This window comes from Neomonachus schauinslandi, chromosome 5, assembly GCF_002201575.2.
Source record: "Neomonachus schauinslandi chromosome 5, ASM220157v2, whole genome shotgun sequence".
Taxonomy (NCBI): Eukaryota; Metazoa; Chordata; class Mammalia; order Carnivora; family Phocidae; genus Neomonachus; species Neomonachus schauinslandi.
In genome coordinates, this window is record NC_058407.1 from 145,974,176 (window position 1) to 145,988,723 (window position 14,548).

At 49.8% G+C, this 14,548-nt stretch overlaps 1 protein-coding gene across 1 annotated transcript in view; it reads left to right on the top strand.

Moving 5' to 3' along the window:
- The window catches only part of CLEC16A (C-type lectin domain containing 16A), a 145,709-nt gene that overhangs the window by 68,285 nt on the left and 62,876 nt on the right, over positions 1–14,548 (top strand). Inside the window, exon 14 of the mRNA XM_044915263.1 lies at positions 11,340–11,462. Coding sequence (XP_044771198.1) covers positions 11,340–11,462 — 123 coding nt within the window. The remainder of the gene's footprint in view (positions 1–11,339; positions 11,463–14,548) is intronic.

Below are 14,548 nucleotides of genomic sequence, written 5' to 3' on the forward strand. Positions count from 1 at the left end.
TGTCTGCATCTGAGTTCCTGCTGGATGCATCCTGCATCCTGGAGACTCCTACCCAGGTGTTTCAATACCACCTTGAAACACTGCTCATCCCCCTTCAGTATACCCTGACCTCAGCACACTTCCTGCCATTTCTGGTTCACTTGAAATTGCCAACCAAGGTTGAAACTGCCGTGACCTTTAGTTCCTTCCCTCCTTTGATCCCAGCATTTAGTCATCAGGTTTTGTCAGTTTTCCCTCTTCAGCCTGTCTGATCAGCAGAACTTAGAACTGAGTGCGACTTGGTGCCTAGTCCTAAGCTAGACGCTGGAGATGAGAACCGGGGGCATGAGAGCAGGGAGATCTGGGCATGGCATTCCAGTGGCCATTATCACAGCCTCCCATGGGTCAAACATCTGGCCATCTCATGGTCCATCCTCCATAGCACTGCCAGGTGATCCTCCATAAGACTGTTGACCATGTCCCTCCCCTGTTCAGAAAGCCTTCGTGCCTTCTTGTATCCCTTAAACCTCACCCTTCTCTGCCTGTCATTTTGAGTATCCAGATGGCACCCACCTTGTCAACTTGATCTGGTTCCTCTGACTTCCCTTCACAGACCCTTGGCTCTGGGTTTAAATTTCTATCTAGTGATAGAACTCTTTCATAGAGATAAACTTGGGGATGCTGTTATGCTACTCATTGAACTCTTTACAAGTTCTTCTGGTTACAAGCAACAGAAACTACTTCTCATTAACTTAAGTAGAAGGGAAAGTCTATAGGAAGGCCCCTGGGGCAGCTCCCAGGATCCGAAAAGTTGCTGAAAAGCTGAAGGAAGGGCAAGAACAAACCAGCTCTGGGGACTTCCCTCAGGGGGTAGATCATGATTTGGCCCCAGCAGATCCCCGGCTGAGAGTCTGTCTCTGTTCAGGTTTCAAATTCTTGGGCACGAGATCTGACTGTTCCAGCTTGGTGGTGGTGTGTCTCTCTGTGGAACACGCAGTTATGGCTGGGGGTCAGGATCACATAGCACAGACTTGGCCCTAGGGAGCTCAGCCGGGTATCTGAGACTATTCCCAAAGCAATGAGTTTCCTTGGAAGCCTGGCAGCCACTGCAGTCAGTGCCAACATGGCCTCCCTGTTCCTGGCTAGTATTCCTTGTATTCATTTGTGTTTCTTCCTGCCATTTTCTCTACTTCTGTGTCACCACCTGTCGAAATTTGGCTTGCCTCTCGGAAGTCACCTGCTCCAGGAAGTGTTTTCTGATCCCTTCAGGTGATATTCACTTTGGGTTGGTACCGTCTAATGTGGCAGGCACATTTTATACATTACTGAATTTGATTTGCTTAAAATTTTGTTAAGGATTTTTGCATTTATGTCCAAGAGTGATACTGGTTTAGGGTCTTGTAATTCTCTTCTTTTATTTGCTTTCAGAGTTATGCTTGCCTTATGGAATAAATTCAGATGTATTTCCTACTCCTGGGTTGTATGGAGGAGTTTTTATAGAACTGGTATTATTTCTTCCTTAACTATTTGGTAGAATTCACCAGTGAATCCATCTGGGCCTAGAGTTTTCTTTGAGGGAGGGTTTTTAACTACTCAGATTCTTCAGTAGATATAGGACTAATGAAGCTTTATCTATTTCTTTTTGTGTGAGCTTTGATAGCTTGTGTCTTTCAAGGAATGTGTCATTACATCTAAATTGTCAAATTTATTGGCAAAAATTTATTCATTGTATTATTTTATTATTTTAATGTGTGTAGGATCTATAGTGATGTCCCCTTTCTAATTCTTGGTATCAGTTGTTTAGGTCTTCATTTGCTTTTTCCTGATCAGTTTGGCTAGAAATTTAACAATTTAATATTTTACTGATACTCAAAGAATTGTCTTTTGGTTTCAGTGATTTTCCTGGGTTTTGTTGTTGTTTTTTTTAATTTTATTTCTGTTTTTTATTTCTTACCTTCAGCTGCTTATTTCAGATTTAATTTAGTCTTCTTTTTGTAGTTTCTTAAGATGGAAGCTGAGATCATTGATTTTTTTTCTTAAAGATAATCAGTTTATTTTTTTTAATTAATGTATAGTGAAATTAACCTTTTTTGTGTGTAGTTGTATGAATTTTAGCACAGGTATGGGTTTGGTCAGCACCACCATAATCAGGATACATTATAGTTCCATCAACCAAAAATTCCCTTGTGCTAGGGGTACCTGGGTGGTGCAGTTGGTTAAGTGTCCAACTCTTGGTTTCAGCTCAGGATTGTGAGATTGAGCCCCGTGTTGGGCTCTGGGCTGAGAGTGGAGGCTGTTTGGGTTTCTCTCTCCTCGCCCTCCTCCCCTGCCACGCTCACTCGCTTGTGCTCTCTCTCTCAAATAAGTAAACAAAATCTTAAAAAAAAATTCCCTTGTGCTATTATTCCTTTTCAGTCTGTCATACCCTTCCCATAGCACTCATTGATTTTTAAACTTTTCTTCTTTTGTGATAAGAGTTTAATGCTGTAAATCTAAGCATTGCTTTTGGGTGCATGCAATACATTTTGATATATGTGGTTTTATTTTTATTCAGTTTAAAATATTTTATAATCTCCCTTTGATTTATTCTTGTCCTTTGTATCATCTGTGTCATTTCTAGTTATGTTTCTATTATTGATTTTTCTCCTGGTTTGGGTTTTGGGCTCTGTCCTGGGTCATGGTTAAGTTACTTGGAATCAGTTTGATCCTTTTGAGGCTTTCAAGCTTTGTTGCTGCTGGTCCAGAACAGCCTTTAGTCTCAGGCTCACTTGGCCCCACTACTGAGGCGGTCCCTTTCTGAGGATTATACCTGATGGGCCATGGTTTGGGTGGTCCTTCCATGCTGGCTGCTGGGAACAGGAACTCTTCTCAGCCTGTGTGAGGCTGGGATTGTTCCACCTGCTTCATTCCCAAAGCTCATTCCCTTCCCTCCCATGCATGCACAGAGCAGGACATAGCTGACGCCTCAAAGGACCCCTCTATACCTCTCTGTACAGCCCCCTCCTCTCCAGTCCTCCGTCCTCTCAGTTCCAGTCACTCCACCCATCTGAGCTCCAAGCTCTGCCTTCTCAACTCAGAGAGACCGTGGCCTTTGTTGGGGGTTTCTCTCTCTCTGCCGAGACCTGGACGCTCTTTCCGGACAGTGAACTGCAGTAGTCCCTGGGCCCACTGCCTTCATTTCTTCTCTCGTTGGGTACCCCCCACCGCCGTGCTGCTTATTGTCCTGTCCAATGTGTCATAATCACTGTTTGATGTATTTTGCCTAGTTTTCTAGTTGCTTGAATCAGGAGGGTAAGTCCAGTCCATCTTGGCTGAAAGCCATGGTGCTTGAAAAAGTTTTATCATGATCTAATCGATATACAGTAAACTGCACATATTGAAAGTGTACGCTTTGGTAAGTTTTGGCATTTGTATACACCCATGAAACCATCACCACAATCAAGACAGAGTATGTATCCATCACTCCAAACATTTCCTCCTGCCCCTTTGTCAGCCCTCCTCCCTGTCTGCTCTCACCCCTCTCCCCAAGCAACACTGGGCTACTTCCTGTCACTGTAAATTAGTTTGCCCTTTCTAGAATTTTATGTAAATAAAAACATGCAATATGTACTCTTTTTTTTTTTTTTTGCATGGGTTTCTTTCAGTGTGCATAATTATTTTGAGATTCATGATGTTGTTCTCTGTATCGATGGTTCATTTCTTCTTACTGTTGAATAGCAGTCCACTGTGTGAATGTACCCCAGTTTTCTTTATCCATTCATCTGTTAATGGGCATTTGGCTTATTTCCCATTCTTAAGCATACGCTACTAGGAACATTTATGTACAAGTCTTTTATGGACATATATTTCCTTTTTTCTTGGGTAAATACCAAGGAATATGATGGCTGAATCATCTGATTACTGTAAATTTGTTTGTTTTTAAGAAAAACTCCCAGGGGCGCCTGGGTGGCTCAGTTGGTAGAGCATCTGACTCTTGATCTCAGGTGTTGATCTCAGGGTTAGGAGTTCAAGTTCCGCACTGGGCGTGGAGCCTATTTTATTTTAAAAAAAAGAAAGAGAGAGAGAGAGAGAAAGAAAGAAAGAGAAGAAAAGAAAGAACTGCCAAATTTTTTTCCAAAGCAGCTGTATAATTTATATCCCATCACCAGTCTGTGAATGTTCTGGTATCTTCACGTCCTTGCCAGTACTTATATGGCCATCTTTTTAATGTTAGCCATTCTAACAGATATGTAGTAGTGTCCTGTTGTGATTTTAATTTGCGTTTTCCTAATGACTAATGATACTTTTTGTGTGCCTCATTTGCCATTCTGCATGTCTTCTTTGGTTGAGTATTGTTTCAAATCCTTTGCCCATTTTTTCATGGATGGCTCATTTTCTTTTTGTTGAGTTTTGAAATTTTTTTTATATTGTCTGGATACAAGTCCTTTATCAGTTGAGTATTGCAAAGATTTCCTCCCAGTCTGTGGCTTGTCTTTTCATTCGCTAACAATGTCCTTTGAAGAGCAGACATTTTTAATTTCCATGGAGTTCCTGTGGCACTTTTTATATCTCTTTTTCTCTCCATTTTTTCTCTCCCGTTCTGGACTGCCCGGTCTCTAGAGGCAGAGACCATGTCTCTCCCGATGCCCCCCGCAGTACCCAACTTAGCCCCTGGCACCCGGTCAGCACTCAGCCGAAGCGTGCAGACTGGTCATCTCTCAGCCACGTGGCAGCACTGCTGGACTGCTCTTTCTGGTGGCCTGTACTGGGGGCCTCGGCCGGGAAGGTGCTGTCTTCAGGGTGAAGATGCCAGGCTCCAGAGGGCCAAAGGGGCATGTGGGTGAATTCTTTGTTGTTCCAGTGGCTGGCTTTCCTGGGTGCCGGGGAGGGAAGTCCTTGCACACGGCAGCGCTCCCTCATCCAGGGCTGTGCCCCAGAGGACAAGCCTCCCGACGTCCTACAGGGAGAGCCTCCCTTTCTTTCTTGAGGTCTCCCCACCCCCTCCTCCTTCTTTTCCTCCTCGAGATCTAAAGGGGTTTCTTCTCAAAAGAGTGGAAGTGTATAATTGAGGGAGTTTAATTCCTTCTTCCATTTCCTGCTAGTACTGTTCATTTATTTACGCACTCAGCCTTCTAACAGAGATTTTTGGAAGCCTTATTTATTCGATGCCAGGCACTGTGGTTAATATTGAGAACCCATTGGTGAACCAAACTCATTATTTTCAGGGAGGCGAGTGTGGCTGCCATGGAGGGAGCAAGGGGAGAGGGGTGGGAGGTGAAGGCAGCATGACAGGCGAGCCGGGACACATGGCGGGGACCCATGGCGGTGAGGAGCTTCGATTGTGTTCTGACACAGCGGGAGCTCTGAAGGTTGTTCAGGCAGGAAAGCATTGTGCAATCTGCGTGGCTTCCGTGTTTACCTTCTTTTGAAAGTGACTACTTTGTCTGAAATCGCCTTTGGTTCCAAAAGACTGCGTCGATCATGAAGAATTTGTGCTTGAAGTTACTCAGTTATTCATGTGGGCCCAGCTGCGTGCCAGGCAGTGCGCTCAGCCTGGGGGCTACAAACTCCAGGCCCCCTGAGACTGGGATTGCTGTCTGATTGTCAGGCGGGTGGGCGGCAGGCGATGGTGGGCAGGGTGTGCTCCAAGAGATGGGTGGGCTGGAGCCGGCAGGTGGAGAGTAGGTGGGCAGTGACTGTGAACTGCATCCTATGGGTTGCGTGGGGGATGCTGAAGGTCGGTGCAGCCAGGAGCCCACCTGACCTCTCTGCATTCCTTGGAAAGGGCTTACGACAGTTCAGCCAGAAGACGGGCAGGATGGAGAGATAGGGGCAGGTGCGGGCATTGTTGAGGAGGCAAAGCTGAAGGGCTTTCTCATCATTCAGTAGGTATGTGCTGTATACTTACTGTGTGCAAGGTGTTGCTGTAGGTGCTGGAGCAAGTCTGAGGAGCCTCTTTCAAGTGAACAAATGAACGAAAAGAAATCCAGTCATGTGGTGACAAAGAATAAACCTGTGGTGGTGGGATGTAGGGGTGACTAGCCAGGGCAGTCAGGGGTGCTACCCTGAAGAATGAACATTAGAGCAGAGGTTTGAAGGGTGAGAAGAAGTCCACTTTGCCAAGATCTGGGGCAGGAGTGCTCCAGGCATGTGCAAAGGCCATAAGGTGGGAAAGAGCTCACTGATTTGAGGAGCAGAAAGCAGGCCAAGCAAAGTGAGGCACTGACCAGCTGAGTAGGGCCCAGATCTCAGAGGGCCTTGAAGGCCATGAAAAGGAATTTAGATTTTATTCCAAGTGCAGTGGGAAACCTTAAAGCCTTTTTTTTTTTTTTTAAAGATTATTTATTTGAGAGAGAGAGAGCAGAGGGGAAGGGCAGAGGGAGAGAGAGAATCTCAGACTCCCCGCTGAGCATGGAGCCAGACATGGGGCTCGATCCCTGGACCCTGAGATCATGACCTGAGCCGAAATCAAGAGCTGGATGCTTAACTGGTTTAGCCTCCCTGGCGTCCTGGAAACCCTGAAGTATTTTTAAGTAATGAGTGACATGGTCAGATGGACATTTTTGAAGGAGCAGTCTGGCTACTGGTTGGAGAGTAGATGAAGGGAGTGAGGGAGAGAGTTGCAAGAGGGAAAGTGGGAGGCCCGGTAGGAAGCCATTGCAGTAGTCCCGGCAAGGGATAGTGTGGGTTGAATCAGCATGTTGGCCATAGAGCTGGAGAAAACTGGAAGGATTTATGATATGTTTTGGACCTAAGGCCAGGATGAGCTGATGGATTGGATGTGGCAAGAGAGTGAAGGGGACACTTGGACAACTGTGTGGGGCCATTTTCGAAGATGGAGGAGACAGGAGAGGAGCAGGGCTGGGGGAGGGGAGTCCTGCTTAGTTTGGTTGGGAGCGGACACCCAAGGGAGGAGTCTGGGTGATGCCCAGATCCCTGACCCTGCTACTGTGTGGCTGGTGGTGCCATTTCCAGAACCAGCGAGCATGGGCCATGGAGCAGGTTTGGAGAGGAAGCTGGAGGCTTCAGGTTTGCCACCTGGGGCCCAGCTGCCCAGGGGACCCCAAAGGAGACTGCCTAGCAAGAAGCTGCTTTATGGTTTGTGCTCCAGTCCTGGCCTGTGGGCACAGGTTCTGTATTTGGTGGGGGTCTTTTGTTGGTGGTAGTGGTTGGTCAGTTGGTTTTTTGGTTAGGCAGCAGGCAATTAGCTGCACTTAACCTTCAGCCTCTCTTCCCTAGATCTATACCCTCCAAGCAGGGCCCCTAATGAAATGGTTGCTTTCCGATAGATTTTTCATCATAAGACAATTTTAACATAAAAGCAATGTTAATAAAAACCAAATGTTAGCTCAGGCCTTCCAGTAAATCATAATAGATTAGATGCTGCACCGAAATGAATATCCCACTGTGGAAAGGGTTGACCAGTTGGAGGAAGGCACTCGTTGTGATTCAATTGGGCCACATAATGAATTCTGGTTCGTATCTGTAACAGCAAATGCAGCCTTCTCTCCTTTGTCAAGTCTGCAGAGGCCTGGCCCAAGGGAGGGGGGTGAGTTCTGCAGCTTTTGTATTTTAAAGGTTCCCCCACTCCACCCACCACCCTCTTGCCCCATCCATTTATCATTGTTTACCCAAGAGGAATCTCGGGCTTTTTGGGTTTTGTTTTGTTTTCTGAGAAGTTGCTGGAACACAGATGAGAGGTGTGGGAAAGGTTGAAAGGTAATAGGATAAAGGGAGGCTTTCGTCATGCAGAGAGCTGGCAAACCATCATTTTGGATCTCGACTGACACATAATCAGAACTAGAAGTACGTTGGAAATCGGCCCAACATCTGGTTAGCTTTCGAAATAGTTGGTCTATAGTTTTCCAAAGCTGGCAATGCTTGTGTGACTACAGCCAAGGAGACCTCGCATGGTCAAAACAAAACACATTTTTTGCCCATCATTTACCTGGTGCTGTTGTGGCCTCTTTAGCCAGGGTGTCGGTCTCCATCTTTTTATGTAGCTTTGGTCTGGGTCTTTTCTACCCCTCTCCTGGGTGGCGGCTCCTGCTAAGGAGGCCGAATCCAGAAGCCAGAACTTAGAAGGGAAGCTTAGGAACTGGTTCCTGACATCACGGAGCCACACCCTTCCCTTCTATTTTGGACTCTTTGAATTCGTTGGGAGTGCCCCCCGCCACCACCTTCCCCCGAACCCTGTGATCACTGGGTGCAAGCGATGCAGAGGGAGACCCTTTCTGAGTCATTTGGACAGAGCAGGATCTGACCCCAGCAGGAAGGGAATGAGGAAGCATGTGGTCTGCTGGAAGTCTGAACGTGCTAGCACGTCTTCCCAGGCCATGTGAAGCACATCTGGGTTTCTTTGGAATTTCTCTGTTGCTCAGTACTTAAGGGTTGAAGCAAATAGGACAATATATTATCCACAGTGTTTATTTCAGTCAGGCGGAAATGGCTAGCAAAGAAACTCAATCAGGCTTGCGACAAAATCTGCCTTTCAGTGCCTAAAAACCTGTGTGTGTGTGCGTGTGTGTGTGTGTGTCCGTGCACACGTGTGCCATTTCCCTGTTCACATGCATATTCTTGTCATATCGTGACATCGACCGTGTTCATTAACAACTCTCAGCCACTAATTTGTTTGGACCCAGAAGAATGTCTGGAGCTTTTGAATGGCTGCACAGGCCTTGAAAGCCAAGGGCAGGGATGGGATCATTCAGAGTAACGGAGGGGCTTTTAGAGGCTGTGGTGGGAGAAAAAAGAGAGAGGGGGAGGAACTGAGGCACCTGGCTCAGGGGAAACTTTGGGGAAAGAACAGAGATGCTCAAAGGGTTTTTGTTTGTTTGTTTTTACAAAGTTTTTCCATGTGTTGTATGGAGTCGACCCTGTTCTCTGTCTCCCCAGTGGCTGGTGGTAAAATCCACTTCACATAGAATGCGTTGTAATACCAAGTCTGTTTTGGGGAGAGTGCCTTGAGGAGAGAGATCACCTTGAGTGGTTGGGGGGGCAATGGAGACCACTCCAGAGTAGGCATGAGCACAACCAGATCATGTCATCTCCCGCTAGCTGCCCTCCGGGGATCTTGGCAGGTAAGCCTTGCCTGACCCCTTACCCCAACATCTGCCTCATCGTTTCCCTCCAGGGTCCCCCCCATCCCCCGCCCTCCCGAAGTTTTACCACACTCCATGCAGGAGCTCCTTGTGCAGCTCAAGGCAAATTCTCGCTCATCCTTAGACTCCTACCTGAGCAGCTTGTCCCTGAGTCGGCCCCCAAACAGTGTCGTGTTTGGAAGTTAGCTGGATCTTGTCCACCTTTGGAATCCTCCTATTCTGACAACACTGCCAACTTGCTCTGTTACCTTGGAGACGTGACTTAACATCTCTGGGCCCTAATTTCCAGCTAGAGGAGGAGGTTGTACTGGAATCCAGTCCTGTGAAGTTCTTGAAGGAAGTGTCTCTGTCCCTCGGGGTCCCCCTCTTCACAGAGAGTGGATCCACTAGTTGAGGGAGGTCAGGATAACCTTGGAGTGTTTTTCTTCCTGTTGAGAGAAGATTTTGCCACAGATTTTCTCATTTTTGACAAAATCTCAGGGAGTGGGGGCAGTCATAGGGAAGAGACAAAATGTGGAAATTCAAGACCCGGTTCAAGTCTCGGTCTCTCCCGGTTCTGCTGACCACCGCCATATTCCCTCCCGCCGGCCTCATTGAGGGGGGATGAGAGATGGTCCAACCGGGGAGCGTTTTTCCCCAGAACCACTGACTGACAGTTCCCAAAGGGCCAGAACGGGAGGACAGAGAGATGTGGGGGTGGTGTTGACATCTCGGGGGGAAAAAAACAGCCGCCAGAAAGATTCAGTTGGTGTTCTTCTTGCCATTTAATAAACCAGGATGCTTCAGAGCTGGACATGGAGCATCAAGATAGGATATAGAATCCGCAAATTAAATTTTCGCTGCAATCGGATTTTTTGATGAAGCCACGTTAGGGAAGCGCGCTCGTGAAAACTACCCAGCTCGAGCCCTCAGGCCGTCCCTCACCCGTGTCATCTCCTTGGCATGGCTCAGCCTTTGGTTTGGAGCTGGAAGGAATTCAATAAAGCAAGATATATTGTTATGGTTTATTACGTCAGTGTGTGTGTGTAGGAGTCACTTAGGAAGCAGACAGTCAGCTCTTCAATGCTATCCTCCTCTGTTTTGTCAAGGTTCTAAATGAAGCGTCATCTAGTACTCAAGGGGCCGTATTTCAAGAGTTCCGAGAAGTGCCACCTTCCCCCCTTTTGTAGAATAACAGGAAAAGACGTGCTTTCAGCACAAACAATCCATTCAGCTTTCCAACCTTGGATCAAGTGAAATGTTTGTTTCTGTGAGTGTATTTTTCCAGAGCCACGTTAGAAGAGAGATAAGGATTTGGGGCAACCCTCACCCCGCACCTGGCCTGCTGAAGTAGTCTGCACAGGTCCTCCTGCCGCCCCAGCCCCCAGGTTCTGCTTTAAGGGAGATGACCTTGAGGTCACAGTTGGACTTGTGTGCGCTCCCCTTCTCTCTGCCCAGCCACCCCTCCTGTCTTGTCTTTTGTCTTTGAAATGCTGTCCGTGTTTCCTGGCAGAAAAACGATTCCTTTGCCTCTTCAAGAGAGACCCGCGCTCTTGGCATCTCTGTATTTGCACCTCTCTGTTGTAGGATGTAGCCTAATGTCTCTGTGCCAACACCACCCCTTGCCCAGTGCAGCGCCGGCCCCCACCTGTGCGTTCGAGTGGCGGGCCCGGCTCCTTCAGTTGGCTGCCAAGAGCTTGAGGTGCAACTCTTGGGCATGACTGTAATTTCCTTTCCGTCTGGTCCATTCCTCTTGGTCTGCATTTCCCCCACCGTGGAACGTGTCTGATCCGGGGGTGGCCTCTGGTGGCACGCAGACCTGGCGTGGGACGGCGCAGCACCACGCCGTGCAGAACCTACTCCTTTTCCGTCCCTGTTCTGAGCCCCCCGATTATGTCCAGGAGCTTGTCACCGTTTGGGGCTGGTACGTCTTCCGCACCTCTTAAGTACCTGCCAACCTCCCCTTTTTAACAAAGAGAGCAGGTCTCAGACCATGATGAGTAGTAGCTAGTCAAGTCTTTGGCTAAAATGTAAAAACATTGTCTTTTTGTTTTGCTCAGTGACTGTCCCTGTTGCGGCAATGTGGATTTCCCCTTTACAAACGGTGATAGAACATGTTTTAATATGTGGATTTAAGTTCCGTTCACAGAGGACTCTGTAGTAGGTGAGGGGTCAGGCAGCACCAGTCATGACAGAAATCACGGAGATGGACCACGGCCACCAAGCATGGGGCGGCCCCGCGCGGAGGCGCCTTCCCGGATGAGCGACTCCACCGACAGCCTGCCCCTTTCTGCGTTCCAGGCATGGATCCTGAGAAACTCGAGCAAATCCAGCTCCCAGTGCCCGGTGCGGCCGAGAAGACCACCTACAACCATCTCCTGGCTGAGAGACTCATCAGGATCATGAACAACGCGGCCCAGCCAGGTGCCTGGGGTGTGGCTGCTCACAGGGGCAGTGGAGGTAGAGGGACCAGGCCCCCCGACCGTGCACCAGGAGTCCTGGGTTCTAGACCTGGCCTTTCTGGGAATGCAGGCTGGTCTCAGCCACTCCCTGGGCCGTGCATACCCTGGGCCACCCATACCATCCTGTCCAGCCACGTCTTCACCTGGGGGTCTCCTCCTCTTTCCTCCCCTGTGGTGTTTGTGCTGGACCCTGTCTTTCCTCTCTTTCCACACCCAGCCCTTCTTTTGCCAGTGTTGCCAGTGTCTCCAGCCTTCCTCTTGGGGGTGGCCAAGGCCACATCTGAGTGTGAACCAGGCTGAGAGTGCACGTGAGGGAAGTCTGGAAGGTTCGAATCGGGGGCTCTTGAGAGTACAAGACATGCCCAGTGTCTGGCACTTGTCATCCCAGTTCTGAGGTTTTGGCTGAGGATCTGCCGCCATGGCAAGGGCTAGAAACAGCAGGTGGAATGATCTAGTACAGTGGTTTTAAGTGGGATCAACTTTGCCCCCTGGGGGACATTTGGCAACGTCCAGAGACATTTTTGGTTGTCACAGCTTGAGGAGAGGTGCTGTTGGCATCTAGGGGCCAGGGATGCTGCTGAACATCCTTAGCGCACAGGATGGCCTCCAATGACAGAGGATCATCTGACCCAAAACATTGGCTGAGCTTGAGAAACCCTGATGGCAAGCCCAGTTCTCTGTAGAGGCAGGAGAGAGAGGCCATAAGGGTGTGAGTGAGAGCACAGAAATGGGCCTGACGGAGATGCGGCCTGGTTGAGAGAGAACCCCTGAGCTATACAGTAGGAACAGTATGGGGATGAGCCCAGGTCAGGCTCAGGAGAAGGGCAGGGGTGGAGGTTGTGGTCGTAGGCCAGGACTTCAGAGGTCACAGGGCGTGGGCTCCGCCAGGCTGCCAAAAGCCCAATGGGACTTTGGGGAGAGAGTACAGAGGCTTGGGGCATGGGGTCCATGGACAAATGTTTATCGAGTGCCAGCTGCTGTGTGCAAATGACGAGGGTACAGGAGGTGCAGGACAGATGTGGCTCCTGCCTTCCAGGAGCCACAGCTGGGGGTCTGTGAAGTCCCAGGGGTCTGGGCCTCCATGTGGAGATAGAATCTAGAGCTCATGGGGGTCAGGACCAGAGCTGACATTGTGGGACTCACTCACAGACATGTGGGTGATCTTTAAAGCCACAGGAGAAAAGAGAGGTATGTTGGGACCAAGCCCTGTGCCGCTACAAGTGTCTCGAGGTGACAGAGCGGGAGCCAGCATGGGACCCTGAACCGGGTCCCACACGGACGAGGGGCAGCAAGAAAGACAGGTGTGGCTCAGGACCAAGGGCACTCAGTGGGGTCAGTTTTCTACTGAGAGGTCTAGCGCAGGGAGCAGAGTTCATCCCTGAGGATGGTGGCTGAGGGGGCAGTTGGCGGGGGCTATCTGAGCAGATGTGGCTCGGTGGTCAGGGAAGGTAGGGTATGGCCCAGATGTTAGCGAGGAGCCTCCAGGGTGGGGAGGGACAGCCAGCCCCTTGAGGGGGCCAGTGGGAGGAAATCAGCAGCTGGCAGGAGCTTGCAAAAGAAGGAGGGTCTGGTTGGAAGATCACACTCCCCTTCCCTGGAGGCAGCAGCAGTGGGGCAGTGGCTGGGCCAGTGGGGTTCCGCGGAGGGGCAGGCAAGAGTGAGACCGTGCCCTAGAGAGCTGGAGGTGGGAGGCGGGTGGGCGCGGCCAGTAGGGCGGCCGTACAGAAGCCATGTTCGTGCTGGGTCGATGGGGCTAGAGAGCGAGACAGAGCCACGGAGCTGAGACCAAGCAGCCTTTCCCAGTGAACGCTTCCCTCTTCTCCCGTTCCCCACCAGATGGGTGAAGCAGGAAGGGGTGGGCAGGGAGGCGTGCGGTGGTACATCTGCCTTGAGTTTTTCCCAGTACCTGGTCCTGACGTCTGGGGTTTCCAGGGCCTCAGGGCTGTGGCCTGGAGACTTCTTCCTCTCCTCGCCCCTCCTCCACATTGAGACATCTCCCCAGAAAGGTGCTTAAAGACCCAATGAGCAGTTTGCCTAAGAGCAGGTTGCCCTCCTGTCAGGCGGCCACAGATGCTTCTAGGAGCAGTGCCCGACGTGGGTCTTGGCATTCAGAGCACCTGGAGTCCCAGGGTGAGACTTTGGACTTTGCTGAACCTGTCTTTAGAGCACCCACCGCAATGGGTTTTTCCAGAGACTCCTGGCGGGAGGGTCTGTAACGTGCCCAGCACCGTGCCTGGCTCACAGTAGCGTAGCAGGTGGGTTGCCGTCGACAGAAACCCGACTCAGGCTGAAACAATACAAACAAACTATTGGCTTGTGTAACTTGGAGTCTTTTGGAGCCTGGCTTCAGGCACAGCTGGAAACAGAAATTCAATGTTTTTAGGACTATTTTTGGACTCTCCCACTTTGTGTGTTAGCAGGATAACTACCAGCTGCAGCTCCAGTCATCCCTTTCCCTTCCGGGGTTTGGGCCTTGCTGTAGGAGACATACTCTGGGCAGTCTGATGGGAAGGGTGGACTTGGACGCAAGATGGAAAACGCAGGCAAGGGTGCAGAGGTGGCCAATGTGGATTATAAGGCTTGTGCTGCTCAGGGCGCTTCAGGGCCCCGACACGGTTCCTGTCCTGCCCTCAGCCCAGCACAAGGAGACCTTCTCTTGCACAGTGGTCCCAGCATGTTGTGGAATTGAGCCTTACTGGCTCTGACCGGCCCCCCTTGCCTGTCCCCTCCCCAGTCACTGTGACCGGAGGAATAGAGCACCCTGACCAGCCTGGGTGATGTGCCCCTCCCTGGGACAGAGCAAAGGGACCGGCCCCACCCAAATTAGAGACCCAAGAGTGGGGTTGGTGATTCTCCAAAGGAAAGAGTGGTGCTTGCTCCTGAAAAGGGGAGGGAACCGAGCCAAGGAAAGTAACCACAGACGGCCACTTTCGCCGCCTTCAGGAATAATTAGTAATAATCTTTTTCCTGCCTCCTTTCCACTGATAAAGGGAGTGCAGGGGAGTATTTGGTGTGGGCGTTTTGGATGGAACATTCTATTGTAATTGG